At 43.6% G+C, this 22,231-nt stretch overlaps 1 protein-coding gene across 2 annotated transcripts in view; it reads left to right on the forward strand.

Annotated features, from left to right (window-relative positions):
• Positions 1–22,231, forward strand: part of LOC102029321 (chromosome unknown open reading frame, human CXorf36) — a 40,629-nt gene that overhangs the window by 8,729 nt on the left and 9,669 nt on the right. For both annotated transcript variants that reach the window (XM_005408985.2, XM_013506933.1), the window contains exon 2: positions 1,933–2,197. In XM_005408985.2, coding sequence (XP_005409042.1) covers positions 1,933–2,197 — 265 coding nt within the window. The remainder of the gene's footprint in view (positions 1–1,932; positions 2,198–22,231) is intronic.

A 22,231-nucleotide genomic window follows, 5' to 3' on the forward strand; every position in this document is an offset into this window, starting at 1 on the left:
ATAGACATACAAAGCTAATCAACCAATGCCTCACTGACAGTTTCTTTCAGCAAGGAAATACAGGACAATAGAACACCCCTGTTAACTATCCTGCATATACATATCTACAAACTTTCTCTATCTTTCCCTTCTCTTTTCCCATATCCCAGTTATCCTTTACCTATGAGTGCTTTCCTATCAATTCTCAATGTGAAAGAATTAAATTAATTAACATAAAGTGCTTAGCAAAGTGACTGGCTCGCTTAAGTACTTCATAAATGTGTGTTACTATTATCATTAACTGAAAGAGCCAACCAGTTGTAAATGCTTAAATCCAGGACCTTTGGTAGGCCCTAGTTGATTCTCCCAGAGGGGTGGATCATTTCCCATGATTGTCCAGAAACTTCCAGTAAAATCAACTCATCACAAGTTTACAGTGTTTCATCTTTTTAAATATCCTTGTGGCTATGTTCTCGAATGGAATTCCTGGTGTCTACTTCCATTGCAATTTGCACTGTCGAAGTTGCTTCCTGACCATTTTTGTTGGTTGTCCATCTTCCCAAATGTGAGAGGTCCAGAGCTCTCACGCCTTCTCCAGGGACTCAGAGACCTGTGCCCTCCACTCCCTGGACAAGTCCCATGACCCCTTTGCCCTTCCAAGATTTTTGTGTGGCCTTCTTTGCCATCAAAATAATAGGAAAAGCTTGTGGTCTGTTAGGTAAGGCTGCATCATATAAGTGAGAGAATAAAACAGTCTAGAGTTTGGGACCCATTAAAATGCTATCTCTTCCAAAGCACATTATCCAAATCTCATTCTCATGGGGTTACTCAATAATGCCCAATGATAAGAATCTAAAGATTCTCATTTAAATTAAATTAACATATTATATAGCCATATTTTCACTTGCTGTAAGACCCTCAATTATTAATAATAATGGAGGTAAACTTTTTCTGGGTAGTTTTTCACACATCAGTCCACAGGAGATTTGCATTTCTACTGTAGTGGAAATTCCAGCACGCAGTTGGAGAAATGAGTGGAGAGAAAAAGGCAAGCACAGGGCTGAGGAAACTGGCAAAGGATAATAAGCCTGTACCTGTCCCCTGAGGAAGTTTAAAAATGGCTGAGGGAGGGGCTGGGGATTTAGCTCAGCGGCACAGCGCCTGCCTGGCAAGCGCAAGGTTGTGAGTTCGATTCTTGGTACCAGAAAAAAAACAATAACAAAAAAAATGGCTGAGGGTGTTATGAACAATTGCATAGCTCCTGGAGCCCCGAGTTTCCAGTTTTGGTGGCCATTTAGCAGTCACAGTTGTTTGGGACTTGGTTGGTACTGCTGACGTCAGTCTTTGGACTGAAAGACAAATGGAAAGGGCTCCTTCATGCTGGATACAGAGGGGCATCGATCTCCCCAGTGCAGACCCAAGAGCCTCTCTGAGAACAGTGCCTCCAGGACCCAGGCATCGTTCAGAGGGCAGGTGGTTTGGGGACCAGGAGAAGGGAGGGGAGAGATGGTGGAGTTTGCTGACAGACAGCCCGGGGTTTGTACCCCTGCAACATACTGTCTGACCTTTGGCAAAGCACTCAAGCTCTATGAGCTTCGATTTCCAAACCTGTAAAGTGAGGCCAGGGTATGAGAAGAATCGAAAGCATCAGCACGTGTAAAGTTACTATCTTTACATGGACCAGAAATTCAGGAGGCTGCAACTAGCCCTTCTGTACCAGTTGAGCGAAGATGATCCTTTCTGTCTCACGCATACCTCCCTCACCTTTTTTGACATCACATAAACACTTCTTGGAGCTGGAGGAAATGAGAAGTGTCCTCTTATAAGAAGAGTTTGGAGTACTTTAATCTAAGAGAAACGGATCAGGTGGGCTGTCCTTCCCTGTCTCCCGCCCCTTGGCTCTGCTGGGCTCCAGTTCACAGGTCAATCCTAAAAGGACTGTTCTTCCAACAGGTTTGACAGCTCACTGGCTTCCCACCTCGAACTGCCTTCTGACTACTTGCCTTCTTACCCTGCAAATTATTCAGACGATTCTAAAACCTGGCGCCCTGTGGAGATCTTTAGGCTGATCAACAGATACCAAAATGAGGTCTCAGACAGGAGAATCTGTGCGTCCATATCGGCCCCAAAGACCTGCAGCATTGAGCGTGTCCTGAGGAAAACAGAAAGATTCCAGAAATGGCTGCAGGCCAAGCGCCTCACTCCAGACCTGGTGCAGGTGAGTGTGTGGGCCGTAGGTGTGTGGTGAGCACAGGGAGAGAGAGAAAGAGAGGAAAGGAAGAAGCCAGGGAGGAAGAGAGAGGGACAGGGAGTGAGAGAGAGGTCTATTCCAATCTCACATCTCCTCTGAACAAAAAAGGACACATTCTGGCCTGTCTAAACTATAATACAAACTATAATAAAACAGAGTTACTTGGGACAAGACAAACACTTAATAAGATTTATTTGTAGGGTTCTGTCCTGTTGTGATCTACCATTCTTTTTGATGTGACCCTCAGAGATTATTTGAGAAATTACTCCCAGGGGCCACCTCTAGGCGGAAGATCTCATAGGGTGACTTTTAGCAGCCCAGCCCCTGAAAGTCCCTTGGTAGCCTCCACCAATTCCCAGGGTAGGTGCACATCCTCCCACAGAAGTTCCCATATCTATCCTCCTTCACCATACAGACAGACCACTTTGCAAATCAGCTTCCTCTTCTGTCTCCCACTGTAAGGAAGGACCAAACTTCTGTCACTAAAGAGGCAGACTCTGACAGTACAGCACCCTCTTCTCTCTTGAGTGCTCCCCACCCACTGCCATGACTCTACTCATGGAGCCCGGGGGACTTCAGCCAGAGGGTGGTGCATCAGTTCCTGCCCGCTCTACTGTCTCCTTCCTTGAAACCAGCACAGCCACGGGCCTGCACACACACACAGCTGGGCCCTCAAGGTGGAAGATGCCACCTCTGAAGATTGAGCAATGGCTCACCTTCGGCGAAGATGGGAAAGCAGAGGCTCACCGCAACCTCCCTGCCATGCCAAGGCTTGAGGAGTGGAACTACCCTTCCTGTGGGGACGCTAAGACTGCTTCCCACCCTCCCTGGGCCACTACTGCCTTCACGTGGATGCCTAAAGTTTCCTGGCTTGGTCCTGAGCACTAACAAACCCTCCCTTGGCTTCTTCAAGATGAAGGACATACGGCAAGGAAGATTCACTGGCTCCTGGACAGCCCTTCCATGTAACAAGACTGGCTTTGCTCTTAGGTTGTGTGGCATGATGGGTACTTTTATGTGTCAACTTGATGTGGACATAGACCGCTCAGTGTTCTGAGTGAAATAGTACTCTGAGTGTTTCTGTGAAGGCCATACGCCACTCCACAGCCGGTTCTGAGGCTTGCGAAAGACCAATATGAGACTGTTTCTACTTTGCCACCCTGTGTGCTGAAGACCGTAGCAAGGTAGGCAAGGAATCCAGGAAAAACAGAGAACTTGTTGTTTCAGAACTTCTTGAAAATCCCGTGGCCTCTTCCTGCCTCCATATTTTCAAGTCCCATACTGCTAAGTACGGTCCCCAAGAAAAGACTACCTCCTCCCGGACCCGGACAACAGAGCAAAGGAAGGAACTTCCTCATGCACAAGATATATGAGATTCTACAGAAGGAGACTAGATGGGGCTTAGGCTTGGAAAGAAGGAAAAAATTACCTGTTGTCTTCTAGACACTCCTGTGATAAAATAGAGTAGGCATCATTTCAGGAGAACCGACAAGTCCAAAACAACCTGCCGGATGCAGTTAATGTCACTTATCTTGATGGATATAAATACTGGAGTGTAGGGGAAAGGTCCTTGGGGCCTGGGAACTATGGTCAAGTTCTAGATCTGCCACTAAAAGCTGTGGCAAAATGAGAAGGAGCAGAGATCCAGGAAGAACGGAGAACTTTTGGCTCTCATTCATCCAGTGAACAAGTTTCAACAACCGCGCTGCATCCTGGGGACTCAGTGACGAGTCAGACACACGCTCAACTCCCAGGAGCTTATGGCGCAGCGGTAGAAATAGACATGAGTATACGTTACCTCAAAGCAATGTAGTTGACGTTGCGACATTCTATATGGGGACAAGGGGCGGACTACTGACTTGGGTCTTTCATTTACTGAGGTGACCTTGAATTTAAGCCCAGGACTTCCCTACTCTGCTCTGACATTCCTGCTCCAAAAGTGGCTTGGAAAGAGGGCCGAGGGCAGTGGTGGGGAACCTATGGCACACGTGCTGCAGCGGACATGCAAAGCCCTCTCTGTGGGCATGTGAGCCAAGTCCCCCAGCAGCAGAACATCCGTTAACAGTTGTTTTTTCTAAACTAAAACTTCAGTAGTCAGGTTTAATTGCAGTGTTGGCACATTGTGAAAATAAGCAGGTTTGGGGTTGCAGTTTAGGCAGGCAGTCTCTAAAAGGTTCACCGTCACTGTCCTAGGGATAATCTCAAAGACTCTCTCAGCTCTGAGTTCTTTGGATACTGTGCTTCATTCACTTAGCAAATACTGACTGAATGCCCACTGTCACCAGGTGCCCAGCTAGGCCGCTGGGTTTCCTTGTTTCTCAAATGCCAGTAAATGGTAACTGCTCTGCTTGATTTAGTCATCCTAATGAATTTATAGATATGAAGATGCTACAACAGAAATGCATAGCAAGTAGCATTCTTGTAATAGGTGAGTCTCTTTCTTTATTGTGCTAAAATTTGTTCTACCTACTTTAGCATCTTGCTTTACATCTAGCTAAACGAGTCTCCCTCCTTTCTGCCCAAATGGCATCCATTAACAATACCTTGCTAAGATAGCTCAATCCAGAACCATTTAGGACCCTACCTTAACCCATCTGTTCATCCCCACCAGGCCTCATCTAGCAGGACCCAAATGCTGCTCTTTTCTTCTTAATAAAATTCACCCATCAAACAGTTTCAAATGGATCTGTCTTTACCAAAGGCAGAAGAAAAACCCTTACTTATCCACCCAAGGGGACTAAAAACAAGTGTTCAAGCAAAAACTTTTAATTAAATACTCAAAACAGCATATTCATAATAGCTAAAAGGTGCCAACAACCCAAATGGCCATCAAATGATGACTGCATAAACAAAATGGATTGTATCCACACTGTGGAATATTATACAGCCGTAAAAAGGAAATAAGTACTGATTCATGCCACACCATGGCTGAACCTTGCAAGCATGCTCAGTAAAACAAGCCAGACACAAATGGCCACACATGATCCCATTTATGGGAAATATCAAAAATAGACAAATTCATAGAGACAAAAAATAAATTAGTACTTGCCAAGAGCTAAGGGCAGGGGAAAATTGGGGGTGTGTGCTTAATGAGTGCAGGATTTCTTCAGAGGGTGATGAAAAGATCTGCAGTTAGAGAGTGATGCTGATTGTACAAGATTTAAAATGTACTAAAAACCACTAAATTGTGCATGTTAAAATGGTGAAAGTGGTGAATTTTAGAGCCAGGGGATGGGCAGCCAACCTAATAATTTAGTTTATGCCAACAGCTGGGAGCATTTCACCGTTGGTCCTCCCAGAAACCATGTGAGTATAAAGCCAATGTTGCAAAGTTTCCACTAGCCCCTCTCTGACTGTCTTGGACTTTTCTAATATCTCTGCCTCTGCAACCATGGGCTCCATATGTGTGAATTCAACCAACCACTGATCAAAAATATTCTAAAGAAACTAGGTGTGTACTAAACATGTACAGACTCTCTTTTCCTCGTCACTATTCCCTGAGCAATGCAGTATAACCATTCACATAGCATTCAGGTTATTGTAAATAATGTAGAGATGATTTAAAGTACAGAGATGGATGTACATGGGTTCTATGCAAATATTAAACTATTACAAATAAGGGAATTGGGCATTTGTATTTTGGTGTCCATGGAGGATCCTGAGACCAGTCCCCTGTGGTTACTGACAAACAACTGCACGTCCCTGTGTTCTTCTACTAAGCCCAGATGTGGCCTCAGAATCCTTCTCAATTATTTGCCAAGCAAGCAGCCTCTATCTTTGATCTCCGCTGGAATAAGATGAAATCTCTGAATGACCATTCACCCCAGCTTGGGCTGAACAGCTCTGTCCTATTTTTCTGATAATTCATCAGACATGAGTCCTAATTTCTGGTTTGGAAATTATTATCTTTTTATACTTACATGGGAGGTTCAGGGGCCAACTGGAGAGCTATTACGGGATAGACGAATGGTAGGGAGACACCCTCTTCCTTCCACTTATACCACAGGGCCCCACGCCAGCCCAGTCTAGCAGTCAGGCCTGCCCCCAGGATTCTCTGTGCTTGACTTATGTGTGTTTGTCCTGATTTCCTTAAGAGCCACTTTCCAACAAAGATCTAGGCCAGAGCCCCCAATTGTGTCCATCTGTAGCATGTGTGCATGCACACGCATCTGTGTTGGCACGTGCTTGGGGAAGAAAAAGAAGCCACAACACACTAACATGCTTTGCTCAGAAAACTGACAAGGCAGAGAGGAGAGGAGAAAAATATCAAAGAAATGAAAGTAAATTGAAGGGAGGAGGGGTGTGAATGGTTCAGGGGCCTTGAGGCTTTGCCTGTCAGTCCCATTTATGAATAAATAAAGTCAGCTTGGATGCAAAGTCCCAGTAGTCATCGTCACAGGCTGTCTGGGGCTCCCCTCCTGCAGGGCCACGTGCAGCTTTGTCTTAAGGACACTCTCTAGAGCCACAGACAGTAGGCTGCAGCAAGAGCTGCCGAAGAGGACAGGAAGAAGGGGAAAAAACAATGGTGTGTGTGTGTGTGTGTGTGTGTGTGTGTGTGTGTGTGTGTAGCACTTACACTAAGAAAACCATGACTTCTCTCCTCGGAAAAGTGCATTGTTCGGGCGGGAATATCCCACAGCCTAAATTACTACTTCACAAATAGAACTATAGCCAACAGCACCACTCAGAGTTTCTCATGACGTGCTTGCTCACAAAGAGGGCTTCCTCTGCTATTCTGCCAAGCGCAAAGAAGTAAGCACCCGAGGCAGCCCGCGGCTAATGAGAGGAAAGCACATGTCCTCCATGGTGTCCGCCTCTTGTCCTCTCGAGTACGATCCCACAGCTTCTGACGTTGTCCTAAACACAGATCCTATCCCTCCAAAAGGAATGAACTAGACGGCCGCGGAGCCTCTCCACCCACTAGATGGCGGTATAGAGTACTCCAGCAGCTTTGTTTAAAAGGACCCCTGGGCAATTTTACTTCCTACTTCTCCATTATTTCTTTAAATATATAGAATCGGGGAGGTAAGGAAATTAACCAAAATGCCCTCAATAATGGAATCAAAATATAGGTTTACGTGTAACTACTAAACAAGGGAAATTTGTGTTTGCTTAAATTTAACTCAAAAACATGTAAAGGCCTTTTTCAGGACCTATTCTTGGCGCTTCAAGGAGTGCGTAAGGGTGCCAAAACAAGCTCTCTGCACCCTGGAAGATAGCACCCCGATGAGGAGACCTTCCTAGACTCATTCTGACACAAGACAGGTTGCGATAAGGTGTTTAATAAAGATAGAAATTGTATATTGGGCTCATACCTATGTTTCAGACTATAAATATTTTTAATCCCTCTTGAGCTACCAACCATTCAAAAACATTGTATTAGATTTTTTAGAAGATCACATGACTGTATCGATGCTGCCAAAGAAAAACAGCTGATTGATGACTGTATCATTTTCATGCTTATATAACACTGGAGTCAAGGATGAAATGACTAATAGTAGAAAAGGAAAATTAAGCAATCAAAGTTGCCCGGCTAGTACCACACGGGGCAGTGTTCCTTTCATGTCCTCTGGTGAACAGGGCCCCAGCCCCATCAGAGAGACATGGTGACTATGAGATCAAGAGACCTTGCTTCCCGTGCCCCTTGGAAAATAGTCCCCTGGGCAGTATCTGCTGTCCATAGCAGTTCCGAGAATGGGATGTTCCGAGAACAGCATGGATGCGCGTGTCCCCACAAGCCTACTTTCTCTTTCTCCTGAACTCCTGAGAGGTGAAGCAACTAGGACTTTAAGCAGTGGAATTTGTTTAGGGATAGAATCATTGGTACTCACTACCTCTCATTTGTGGCTGAAGGGTTACTTAGAAGGACAAAGAAACTTTACCTATTAATTTCCTGAATGAAAAGAAGACAGTGAAAGGCTTCCCCAGTCTTGATGCAGTCGAGTTGAGAAGGAAAAGGAAGCAAGAGGAGACTGGGGGATATACAGGCATGAGATGGGTCACTAGGGGCCCAATCCAGAGGATGCTCAAATATGGAATAAGATGGGGCCCCCGCCAAAACAGAACTGTAGCCTGAACAGTCATCAAGAGAGACCATCCAACTCAGCCTTCATTTTTATAGGGCTCTCCGCTTTCCTTTAACTTCTATGTTAGTCAGCAAAGCTCCTTTTTAAAGAATCAGACTGGGCTGGGGATCCAGCTCAGGAGCACAAGCGGTGCCGGGCAAGTGCAAAGTCCTAAGTTTGATTCCCGATACCAAAAAAAGTATGAATCAAACCATCCATTGTCCTTGCTATGAAATTATCCCCCTGGTATCTCACTGTGCCTATTCTGGTGTACAGCAGTCCCCCCTTTTTGCTAGTTTCACTTAACATACTTTCAGTTATCCACAGTCAACTACTGTCCAAAAATATTGAATGGAAAATTCCAGAAATATCAATTTTAAGTAAGTTTTATTACAATATAATTGTTTTATTTTATTATTGCTTATTGCTGTTAATCTTTTACCGAGCTTAATTCATAAATTAAACGTTTGCATAGTTATGCATAGGAAAAAAGTAGCATATATAGAATTTTGCATATCCATGGCTTCAAGCATCCACAGAAGATCTTGGAACACATCCCCTGCAGATAAGGGACGACTATTGCACTCTGGAACAAATACTTTTGTTGTAAGTGTGACTTGGCTCAGAGGTCCAGATGGGTTATGCCTCTACACATGTCCACATAGTAAGAAATAAGCTGAGATTAAACTACATAATCATATACTTATCTATAAAGACCATCATGTGGAAGAATTAATGATAGAACTAATTTATATGTGATGTTCCAAAATTTATTTTGTTAGGCCACAAACCCCTCAACAAATATTTTAATTTGGAAATAGTAAAGACTGCTTTCTCTAATTAAAAGCCAAGAACATTAGACATTAACGATAACAGAAGCAAAGGAAAAAATTACCAAACCAGGAATTTTAAAACATCTTTTGAACAACAGAGAAATAAGTAACACTGTAATAATACATCAAGAAAATAACAATGATGAAAACATATTCCCCCAACCTGTGATTTAGCTTTTGCAGAATTACTGCTCAGAGGAAAATCGGAAATCAGTCTAATGTATTAAGCCACTGTTGATGAAGTTCAGTTATTAATGTGGGAAAATAATACAAAAATATTACAATACATATTAATTTGGTCTTATACCTACATGGGTCATTTATAGCAGTTATAATTTTTCCAATTGTGTTAGCTCTTCTCTCTAAGGGTTATCAAGAGTCTTATGGAAAGCATGATTTGCAAACCCTTTCCTTGGATTAATGAGTATATAGTATATTTACTTCCAGTTTATATATGTGCACTGACCACAGATCAATATATCAGTTTACTGAAGATCAAACTAGATTTCTAGTCACCAAGCCATACATATGTTATAGATCCTTAAAATAAACTTGAACTCTTACTCATTCAAACTTTCAAAATATTTGCACCCTGTCCACATCCCCAGTCCTCTTCCCCATCTTGGCATTCCCCTCATACTGACGCATATTAAACATTATGTTAACTGAAACCGCCTTTATGGCTAGATTTTAGTTCATAGAACAGAACTTTTGATTTATCCCACTAAATACTATCCTAGATTAAATCTTTGACTCTAGGCCTCAGTTAATATGAATCATAACCACTATTACCATATATATACATATATATCATCTTTAGTTTTAATAAACAAAAGTTTTTCAGTGTCCTAGTTGTTAATAAAAATGTTCCACGGCCAAAGAGAAAGCTTGATTTCTCTATGAGGGTGAATCCATTAATTGCTAGGCAAAGTCAGTTAACCAGTTACTAATCATCTTAATTTTCTAGCAGCCAAAATCTTGCTTCCCCAGTCTCTTTTACAGTGTTGTCCTGAGAATCACTGTTGAATACCTCACTAAAATCCATATATTCTAAGTCTGTTGCAATTTTCTGATTAAAAATAAAATAAGAGGTCAAAGAAAGAAATTAAGTTAGTCTGGAATGATTTGATTAAAAGAATCCTCAGTGGCTCCAAAGGATCATCATCTCTCCTTCTAGAGGTTCATAAATCATCCTACTAATAGCCAGTTTTAGAATATTTGCTATGATCCAAGATCAACCCACTAATCACCAATTTATCTGATCTACTCTCTTGGTCCTTTTGAATATTGGAAATGAGTTTTCATGTCCTTTCTGTTCTCTGCACTCACACCCCGTGGTTCATCAACAAAGTGCACAAGGTCTCTGAATCTCACAGGATGGAGAACTCACTCAGAAAAATAAAGCTGTCCTTTATCCATCTTGATTTCCATTTCTGTTCACCACATTTTGCTCTACCCTTTTCAGATCAAAGTCCCAATGCCTGGGGCTGGGGATTTAGCTCAGCGGCAAAAGCGCCTGCCTGGCAAGCGCAAGGTCGTGAGTTCGGTTCCCGGTACCGGAGAATAAACAAAACCAAAAAAAAAAAAAAAGTCCCAATGCCTAACAAACAAGACAGCCAGACAGTAGAAGAGATTACTGGGTTTGCATTTTTCTATGCACCAAGATTTTCTCCATAACCTTATTAGACAAGTCCTTGCTTTCTTTGTCTTCTTACCTTGGCAAAAACAAATCACATACTTAAATACATAAACCTGAAGTGTATAGCTGGATAAAATTTCATACATGCAGTCATTCTTGGCCACTGCCTATATCAAGATACTGGACATTTTTGACCCCTCAGAGTGCTTTTTCAAGTCCCCTCTCAAAGAAGACCTCCTAATGTTCTGGAGACTATCATAGTTTTAGCACTGAAAGTCCCACATCACAAGAAATCTCTCAGTCCCAAGCCAATCAAAGTACTAAGTCACCCTAACTCCTAAAGATAGTCTGGGTAAATCACCATAAAGTACTTTGCCTGTTTTTGAACTTCACTTAAATTGAATCCTATGATATTAAAATATTGTAATGCTATATCATCAACAAGTCGTGCTATTTGTTGTGGCCATGTCTCCATGCCATGTTGTTGCATTCATCAGTAGTTTGCTTTCTTTTCATTGCAATATAATATGTGACGCTGCCACAGCTTACGCATTCTACTGTTGATGGCCATTTGAGACGTGTTTAGTTCAGGCTCTTGTGAATCAAAATTGCCACCAGTATTCTTGGGTTTTTTGTTTTTTTTTTTTTTTTTTTTTGGTTTTTCTCCGGTACCGGGAACAAAACTCACAACCTTGCGCTTGCCAGGCAGGCGCTTTTGCCGCTGAGCTAAATCCCCAGCCCCTGCCACCAGTATTCTTGCTCATTTTTTTTTTTCTGAACATAAACACATCAAAATGCAACTTCTGGATTATAACATGTATACAGAGAGAGGTTTAGTAGGTAGTACCAAACAGTTTTCCACTGATTTCCTCCCATATGCATAGGAAGAGAGAATTCTTGTGTTCCTTATCTCCATCAGTACTTATTATTTTTAATAAGTTTTAGTTAGTGTAGTGGGTGTCTAAAAATCTCATTGTGTGGTCTTGTTTGCATTTTTCTGATAACTAGTGATGTAGAGCCTTTTTCATATATAGTACCTATTGGCTTCTTTGATCTCATCTTTGGGAAAGTGTTGGCTTAAGTTAGGCCACATCTTATTGGTTTGTCTGTCTTTATTATGGATTTATACAAGTTATCTCCCAGATATATATTCCTTGTCAGGTACATATATTATAAAGATCTTGTCCCAGTCCCCGTTGCAGACCTCTTTCCTTCTGTGTAGACCTCCTTGACATGTGCAAAGAATTCATCCAGACATGTGCTCCTCCTACATAGCATACTCAATATTGCCCCATCCATTGTAAGGTGGAAAGGCACCCTTCTGAATGGCTTCAAAGAACCTTGTGGCTCATCTCCTTGCCTCTCACCTTTCCTCTCTCAGACATATCCTCAACCTGGTCACCTACTACCCTCCCCCTAAGCAGATCTTTTCTCGATTCAAAAACTTTCTTTTTTTCTTTTTACAGCTTTTGTTTTTGATTATCGAAGTAACATATACAGTTGGTCCTCTTTAGCCATAGGTTCTACATTGTCAATTCAATCAAGCACAGACTGAAAACATTCTTAAAAAGCTGTGTCTGTCCTGAACATGTAGAGACTTGTTTCTTGTCATTATTCCCTAAGCAATAGAAGATAACAGCTATTTACATAGTATTTACATTGTATTAAATATTATAAGTCAGCTAGAGAGGATGTGAATTATACAGGAGGATCTCTGTATGTTCTATGCAGATGCAGTGCCATTTATAGGTTCTATGTAAATACTCTCTGCTGGGGGGATCTGGTACCAATCCCTATGGATACTAAGGGACAACTGTACTCATTATAAAATCATATAAAGTCTATATGTATTTTAAAATTTCAGGGCTGGGGGAGCAGCTCAGTGATAGATACTAACCTAGCAAACAGAGGTCATGGGTTCCATCTCTAGCATGGGGGAAGGGGGAGAAAGAAAAAAGAAAAGGAAAGAGGAAAGAAAATGAAAGGAAAGGAAAAGAAAGGAAAGGTAAGGTAAGGAAAATAAAATTAAATAATAAATAATAAATAAAATAGAAAAGAAAGAAAAATCACTTCTAGTGAGTAAATTGCTGTTAATAGATTGAAGTTCTTCCTTCTAGTTTTTTTCTAGTTATACTTAGCTTGTTTACAAGTAAACTGTATATGTAATGTTGCATATTCCTCTGTGGCTTAATATTATATCCCATACTATCTCCCACATCATTGAAACTCTTCATAAGCAATGTTCCGTTACATGGATATAACACGATTTTATTCACTATTCTTGAATATGTTGTTTGATTTACAATTATCATAAATAATGCATTAATGGACACTTCTTTGCAAAGTCTTTCTGAATTTTGTATTATGTCCTGGAGACAAATTTTCTTTACTACTTTCTATGGGCCAAGCATGCATCATATACATTCATCACAGCTCATTGTAAGAACCCTTTGAGATAGTCTTGTTTCCATGTTGCTGATGGGGAATCTAAGGCTTAGAGAGATGAACTACTTTGCTGTAGGTCACACAACTAGTAAATGTTGGAGCTGGGATTTGAATACAGACCCATCTCCTGACTCCTGAAGTCTCACTCTTACACGTTATACTTTGTTACTTCCCTACTTTCCTGTGGTGAAACTACTAGATAAAGGGATATAAATGTTTTCCCATCTTTGAATATATTTTGCCAAACTAAATTTAACTCCCATCAGAAAGTTTTGAGGATGGTCATGGCACGCTTATGAGTAATGACTTTGTCTCTATAGAATCAAATCTAAACTCCTGAATATAATATTCAAAATCCACAGAGTTAGGTTCCAACTTACTTTTCCCAGTCTTCTCCTCTAGTGAAGCTATAAGCTAGTCAATCCCATAAGCCACACATGCCCTTAAACTCTGCTTCTGGTCTTTGCTCAGTTATAACCCTTTAACTCAAAATGCACTGACATTCCCTCCACCACAGAAAGGATAAAGTAGATGTGAAGCCACCCAGGATGCAGGGGAGCTGGGAGCTATAAAGAAGGGTAGAATATGGTTAAGATATACAAAGGAGGTTCAGGGGTGGAAGTGTAGGTCTGTGGCAGATGTTAGGGTAAACTGAGGCATGACTGAGACCACAGAGTCACACGAAGTTGAAGCAACAAGCAAAGTTTATCTGAGCCTGGGTGCAGGCAGGCCAAGGGTGATAAGACCACTGGCCCTGAGCAACAGGTGGGGGGAAGGTTTTATAGGTATGTTTAGATAGGAGAGGGTATGGCAGGGAGGAGTGGGAAATATTTAGTCTGGGTCTGAGGGAGTTGGGAGTCTTGGTGACATCTGTGTCTTGCAGGTGTGGCTGCATAGGGCAGTTGCTTGTCCATCTCTTTTGCAAGCTCTGGCTTCCAGCTATCTCTGTGTCTCTGCAGCTGTTATCATCAGCTCTGCTCGGGGAGTCTTTCTTCTCTGGCCAGGTGGGGGTCTGATAATAGAGAGCTTACTTATCATGCACAAGGCCTGGAAGTCCATCATCAGCACCATGCGAAAAAGAACAAGGTGAAGAAGAAAGGAGGTTCATTCCAGCAGGAACTCTTCTCACATATTCAGAGAACACATCACTGGCTCCTCCGTGAGATTTGTCGGCCCTATGTCTGTCCACTGGGAGCTCCACACCTGCAACCCTGGTCCACAAATTATCTATGCAGGTCTGTTCTTCCATCCAGGCTTTTTCAGGACAGTAAACCTGCATGCCACAAATACACACTCAGGGCATTTAGGTTTTAGTACGGTATCTCAGATGGGCCAAAGAAGAGAAAAAAACCGCCATGAGAGATGCAAAGAAAGCCAAACGTGATGCTGTGGCTTCCTGATGTGTCAACTTGGCCAGGCCAAACTACATTTCCCAGAGTTCTCTTTCCTATAGGTTTCCCCTTCCAGTGGGCCACAGAGAGATTCTGTTGGAGGCTTCGGAGGGCGGAAGTGAAACAATGGTCCTTTGTTAGCTCCCACACGTGGTTTACCTGCTGGCTCACTTTGCCAGTAGGAAGCTGTGGCTGGGCCTGCAACTACTCTCTTTTTCTCTGGTTCCTCCTTCTGCTTCTCTGACCCACTGGGCCAGTGTGAACACCATACCAAAGGAGGCCAGCTGCAGGACACTGCACCATCCAGGTCAAGAGCCATGAGAACTGACCTGGATTTCAGTCAGTCGTCATAGGCTCCAAATTGGGCTTATAGATTAGATCTTGTCCTTGCTCTTCCCCTACTTTGTGTCCACCCTCTCTTTCCCACTGTCTGCCCTGTGGACTTAAGCTCTAGCGTCAGGTGGGAGGATAGCACCCTTACGGACACTGCTTAGCCAGCTCCCACAGCTATACAAAGTCAGGAACCTATGGAAATGTTTTAAATATCCCGGGTTAGGGATGTAGTTCTGTGTTTGAGCATGCGATTATCATGAGCAAGGCCCTGGTTTCAATCTCCAGCACTAAAACAAAAACCAAATCTTGGGGTTCTACTTCTCTGAACCCCAAAGGATATGGGTGCTACAGCCTCAATGGAAGGTCCAAGGAGAAGAAGAAGCCCAGCAGCCCCTCTCCCAGGCCAGCATGAGGGTTCTCCTGACAATCAAAATTCTCTCTGAGCCTCGTGGACCACAGGACCTTTGTACAGCAGAAGCCACTGAGCACCTATAGATATTTCTACAAGCTTGGATGCACAGATGAGCTGTCAGAAATATTTGACTTCCTGTCTTTTGATGAGAGAGAGAGACAGAGAAACAGAGAGAGAGAGAAAGAGAGAGAGAGAGAGAGAGAGAGAGAGAGAGAGAGAGGGAGAGAACCAGTAGCCCATAGAAAGAAATGCCTCAGTGGAGAATTATGACCAGCCATAGCACACCTGAATCAAAATGACAGACCATGAAATAATGTGTTTTCCTCCGCATCAACTGCCCTGCCCGCTCCAACTATCAGCTGAATTGCCTGCCACAATAATTATTTCATCTGCCAAGGTGAAAATCTTTGAGCAGCCCACAAATGCTTTAGTAGCAAAGTCCTGGGGGACTTGGAATGGAGAAAAATGGAAGTCAAAGTTGGAGATAGGAGGGAAGAAAGAGCCCCCTACAGGAAAGGAAAGCCAGTTTCTGCTTCCACCAGCAGGGCTACCTGAGATATCAGCTACCCGAGGAAAAGGTGGCCATTATTGCCAGCAGGGGAGCCTCTGGGTGCCAAAGGTTTGACAGCATGGGCACAGGAAGGCAAAGAGAAGCAGATCTGATCAAAGTACTGCTACATAGACATCATACATGAAATTAGGAGGTGTTTAGCTAAGATAGCTACCCGCATAACTATGTCAGGGCATCTCTCCGAAAACAACCATCTGCTTGGATCTTAATCAGGGCTCAGTATCTGCAAGGATCAGGAACCTCATCACACCAATTAAAGTGGAAGGGGTGGGAGGTGATGGTGCCAGACTACATCCACCCTGGCAACTAGGAGGCCGGAAGGCACCTCCTCGGTCCGCCTCTGTCTCCAGAGCTGCATTGCTTCTCAGCTCTGCTCTTTCTGGAAGTCTGGTCCAGGACTTCTAGGCAGACTGGATGGCTCGGTGTTAGTCCCTCTCCCCATTCCTGCGGCACCGCCTGATATTACACTTCCTGGGCAGACCACCAGCTGCCTCTCGGGAATCGGGGCTTGGGTCAGACATCCCAAGTAAGTGTGCCGCAGCACGTCGTTCAGTCTGCAGACAAGGATTTGCTTCTGCAGGACCTCTCGGGTGCCCACCCCTAGCAATTGCTGTGGATTAGGAAGGGTGATGTTTGAGAGCTGTTGTGCATAAGGCACCGAACAGAGGAGAGGTCTGATGCACACAGCAAAAGGCCTGTGTAGTAGACTGGAGGAAAGAAAAACAGATGAAGGCCGGAAGGGCCAGAAGCTCCTTGGAGGATGTGGAACCTGCACTAGAAGAGGAACAATGTCAGTGGTGGATCTTCCACAGGCAGCCAAAGACGTGGAAGTGAGAATAAGGCGGGACTGTAGGAAGCAGTAAGTAGCATGATATGCAATTATAGTGTCAGAGAGCAATTGGGTGAAGTTTGTAATGGCAGGGCTGGAGCTGGAGTGAAAGCTGAACTGCATTCAGTAAGACAGTGATTCTCAAACTTGAGGGTGCATCAGAATCCCCTAGAGAAGTTCTTAACCCAAAGGTCACTGGGCCTGAGCCCCAGAGGTTCTCATTCAGCTGGTCTGGGGCACAGTCTAGGAATTTATATTTCTAAATGACTTGAGAACAGTGGATCTGTTTGCAACAGGCCTAAAAGTGGTGTGCAGGGTAGACAAGCAAGGCTCCAGAAAGGAGTCAGAGAGGCTTTGTAGCAAAAGTACAAAGCCACGCTGACAGAGGAGGGGGAGTGGAGGAAGGGAAGGGCATATCGAAGAGGTACGGCATCTGCCATAGACCAGACAATGCCCAGGGTTCCTGGAGAAATGAGACTGTGTGGGATCCAATTCCTGCACCTGAGGCACAGCAACACATCAGCACTGGAGAGAGAGAAGGCCCAGTAGCAAGCTGCCAGCTCAGTGCACGGAGGTAGGGTGGCCTGGCCTGGCACTCAAGTAGGTGTGCATTCGTATCCTGGGTCCACTACGCTGTACAAAGCCCTGAATGTGTTCCTCAACTCCTGGTGTATAGAATCCTCACTGTGACATATGGCCCCCATGAAAGTATGAGAATTAACAAAGCAACACATGCCAGACACAGCACCATATCCCAACAGAGCAAGCACACAATAATATTAGTAGTTTTTATTATCATCATATCAAAGTTCATGATAAAGAGCAACTTTTCTGAGCAAGCACCGTAATTACGAGGGCAGCAGTCTGTACAGGTGTGCCTGATCTAATCCCGGTGTACGCCTGCTCAGCTGCTTTGATTACTGAAATCGCTCCTTTCTCTCGCAAATATCTTGGTTCAGGAGATAAGTGGTAGGATTTCCTTAGTTATTATGCCTTGATTATACCTGGGGAGACTGAGGCATAGAGAAATTAAGGAACTTACCCCGAGTCATGCAATTGTCAAGTGCCAGAGCTAGAACTGGCAGCTTGAATCTAAAGGACATACTTGTAAGTGCTTCATCATACTGCTGGCTGAAAGGCATGTGAAAGCAACTTTTTTCTGCCTTCAAACTTCGGGATGAAAGCTGTCCACCCTTCCAGGCAGGAGCCCCTCCCCAAGCCAGCAGAATACAAGGTAGAACAAAAGGAAGCAAGCAGGTGGCTTGGCGAGGTGAGACACAGAGATATTCCAGATATTCTCCAGTAGAGGCAGGAGAACAGCTAAAACCACCTATGGAAGCCATGCACTCAGGATGCCTCTTCATGACCCCTCTATGGGGAGCCCCTCTCCCGTGTTGAAACAGAGCTTCTCTCAACCCCTCTGCTCCTGAGAGAACGTTCCATAAGGGCTCACTCCAGAACCTCTGCAGAGAACCAAAAATCTAAACAAACAGAAGCCCTGCCCAAGGAAAGGAGGCCACAGGAAGCCAGAGGACCTGTTACACAGAAACTAGCTCTTTGAGAGACAGAACTTCTGGTGCAAAGGAAACCTTGCATATCTCTTGCCTGACCCCAACAAGTCTGTTCAGTTTTCAATTTAATGTACATCTACTAATTCATGTGATCCAAGGCCGACTCCAAATGCTATGCCCTCCCTCTCTGCTTCTACCTTTTGCACCTGACTTTCTGTCAGTGACTTTCTTAGCGACTGAGTTTCAGGAAACCTGAGTTGATCAGCCCAGGCAAACGGTAGCAGAGAAACTTCGTAAACGGGGAAGGGATCTATCCTAAACCTGCCAAAATTACAGGTTGCAAAGCAAAATTGAAATGATTTAGGAACTCCCTGCTTTACAGCTTCCCCTGCCTCCTCTAGTACCTGCAGCAGTGAGCTAAGAGAGGAGCTCTGCCTATACAGCAACAGGACTGCGAGCTACGAGCACATTTTTGGATGGCTAAACTATTAAAATCATCCAAGTGGTTCCTCCAAAATAATCACTGCAATGGCAGGCACTTCTAGAATGGAATCCAACATACCAAAATGTCTTGCGTTGTGTCTGAGTTTCAGAGGAAATAATAATCAGAAAGAACTTTACTAAAAAGAAAAAAAAATCTATTGGAGTAGGAAAGAACTGTGAGATGTTTCTCTTAATAGCAAACTGAATGGGAGTTTTCGTGATTTTGAATACAAGACTTGAAAATATGTTCACTAAGTTTTGGCTTAATTATCCATAACAACTGAGACTTTATTGAATTGTCATTGTTTTAATTATGGCACACTGATTAATTGTGATACATGGTTAACCTCAGCCCTGTTTCACAAGCATATTTAACAACTAAATCATGTAAGGTGTTTGGGTGTGTGATCTGGAAGTAATTTTATTAGCATTAGAACTTTCTCTTCTTTTCCCTGGATACTAGGAGAGCTTGAGAAGAGTCAAGTTCACTCCAAGTAAAACTTCATTTGTTCAAAATTTTCCTCAGCTTTCCAAATCTAGCTGGTGAGGATGACCTTCCTACTAAAAAGAGCTGACTTCTGATCTTAGGGAGTGTCTTAGTTACTTTTTAAGTAAGTAACTTAACATTGCTGAGACAAAATGCCTGACACCCAAAGCTAAGGAAGGAAAGGTTTATTTCAGCTCACAGTGTGTAGAGGTTTCCATCCATAGGCAGCTGCCTCTAAGGCAGGGTGGCATAGCAAAGGAGCATTGTAGAGGAGAAACAGCCCAGGGCAAAGCAGGGCAGGCAGAAGGCAGTAAAACAGCCATCTAAGCATCAAGTAACAACAGCAGCCCTCTTTCTGTCCTTTATATTTTATCCAGGCTCTCTGCCCTTAGGGCAGGTAACACTCACATTCAGGGTGAGACACTCTTAATCCTGTCAACACGCCATGAATCAATCCCAGCATCACATCCTTAATCCCAGCATCACACACTCTAGATCCCGTCATCCCTGCAAAGGTCCACCTACGAGTGCATGAGGCTTTGGGGGAGCATCTAGACACCAGCCATAAAAGAGGAAAAGGCAAAACTTCTGGTCTTGGGTTTTCTAAGAGCAGTTCATGTTCTTTTCTTCCATACATTTATATGTCCATCAGAGTGAATATTCAAATATGTTCAGTAGTGATAAATCTTTGTGTTTTGAGGAACATTTTCTTTTGGAAACAGCCAAAAGTCATTTATGGCCAAGTTGGATGATTAATATGAAATGAGCTTGAATAAAATATGTATATACAGGGCCCTGGAAAGTTAAATGCTTTACCAAAAAAAGCGGGAGTTTCACACACATTGCAGAGTCAGAAGTTGAATTTCTATAGGTCCAAGACTTCTAATCCTAACCTGCTGTCCTTCCCTCATACCTCAATAAAGTACATTTGTCTAGTTTGGTGGCTGCTTGACTCCTGGGAGACAAAGAGCAAAGATTCCATGAGCCCACTTTCTGGAGGAGCTTGTGGTCATGTCATCTGTCTTAGTGTGTGTTCTGTTGTTATCCTTGAATACCGCAGACCAAAGTATAAAAAACAGAGGTTTATTTAGCTCACGGTTCTAAAGGCTAAAAAGTCCAAACACCTGGCACTGGCATCTGGACAGTGCATTTCTGCTGTATCATGATATGGTGGGAGGCATCATATGACTAGACAGGCAAGCTGTTGACTTTGGTCTCTCTTCCTCTTAATTGTAAAGCCACTAACTTCATCATGGGGGCCCCACCCTCATGATCTCATCTAATCCTACTTACTTCCTAAAGGTCCCACCCCCAGATACCACTAACATGAACGTGGGTATTAAACTTTCAACCATGAACTTGTTTCTTTTCTTTCCTTCTTTCTTTGTTTGGTTTTGGTGATACTGGGGACTGATCCCTGGGGCACTCTATCACTGAGCTACATTTTTATCTCTTTTTTTGGAGACAGGCTCTTGCTAAATTGCCCAGGCTGGCATTAAACTTGTGATCCTCTTGTCTCAGCTTCCAAAGTAGTTGGGATTACAGGCATGTGCCAACCATGAACTTTTGAGGGACACATTCAAATCATAACACCATCCTTGGCCCAGAACTTGGCATGGAAGCTTCTAGGGCCTGCACTTTTGCATCCAGCAAAGATGGATCTGTTGCTTCTGCCTCTCTTTTATGGGCCCCTAACCACCCTGGCTCAGGGTATCTCTACTTTTTTCAATGGTTCTTCCTTATCCTCTTTCCCAGCTAGATCCAAAATCTAAATCCCAAAAAGGAGTCAGAATAATTGGCTCAACTCTTCACTACCACCGCACTGGGTAGAGCCTTTCCCACCCAGCACCCCCTATCCATCCTTAAGCAGGTGGCCATGGGGAGTGGGGGAGCGTCAGCTAGAAGGGTACAGAGTGCTCATTATAGAAGGCTCATCTGTAGCGGCAGAGATGCTGCTGAAGCTGATGATCATGACAGAGACAACGATGCATGTCATTCACCAAGTGCCGAGCATGTGCCTCCCACCACACCAAGCCTTTTGCATGTGTGCTCTGCAACACTTGTGAGCCGAGTCTGTTCAATCTGGAAGAGGTAGCAAGACAAGCGGTAGCAAAAATTCCAACAACTTCTTCAGTCCTTCCACCATGCTAAAATGGACTATTCAGTAGCCTGACTTCTTGCATCTTTTCCTGGCTAAAATGACCAAAAGGGTAAATCCTAGCAGCTTCTGCAGTCCCTGACCCAAAATAGGAAGTGTAAAAGGGAGGCAGCAAGGACTCCAGCTCTCCTTTGTTCTCGTCACCCTGAGGTATAGCAGGGGATGATGGCCAAATGGACTCAGTACATGGCCGTTGAATGGTCAGTACCTTTGGATGGTCCTGAAACCATTCCTGTTGCCCAGAAGAGAGTTTAAGCCTTTGGAGAAGGCAGAGCCAGCTTTTTGACTTGATTTTAGAGGTCAGCAACTGCATCTCTCCCTCCTGATTCCTTCTTTGTTTTTTATTTTGTTGTTTGTTTTTTGTTTGACTAATTGATTTTTAGGTGGTGCCTCACTATGTTGTCCAGGCTGGTCTCAAACTTGTGAGCTTAAGCGTCCTCCCACCTTGCCCCCCTCAGTAGCTAGACTGAAGGTGCACACCATTCCTCCTAGGTTTCTGTGTTTCTAGATCAACCTTATCATGAGTTGCACACCCCCATCTAAAGGATAATTCTTCGGGTCTCAACAACCAAAACCTTCCAGGGGAAGATGACAGCTGCCTGAAGAATGATGTCTTTATTCTACCAAGTGCCCTTACTCTACTGTTGAAAATGTACAACCTTTTGTGTTTGTGTCCAAAATGAAGGAAGCACTTTGCTCCTAAGATACGAAGATTGAATCACATCCAGTTCCTTAACCCCCTGCTCCCTGCCTGTGATCCTCAGACTTGTCTGATAACAAGAATGACCCAGGACACCTGTCAAAAATGCAGAGTCCTAGGTCCCTACTAGAACTGCCCATCCAG

Source organism: Chinchilla lanigera, unplaced genomic scaffold (assembly GCF_000276665.1).
Source record: "Chinchilla lanigera isolate Chin_1 unplaced genomic scaffold, ChiLan1.0 scaffold00115, whole genome shotgun sequence".
Lineage (NCBI taxonomy): Eukaryota > Metazoa > Chordata > Mammalia > Rodentia > Chinchillidae > Chinchilla > Chinchilla lanigera.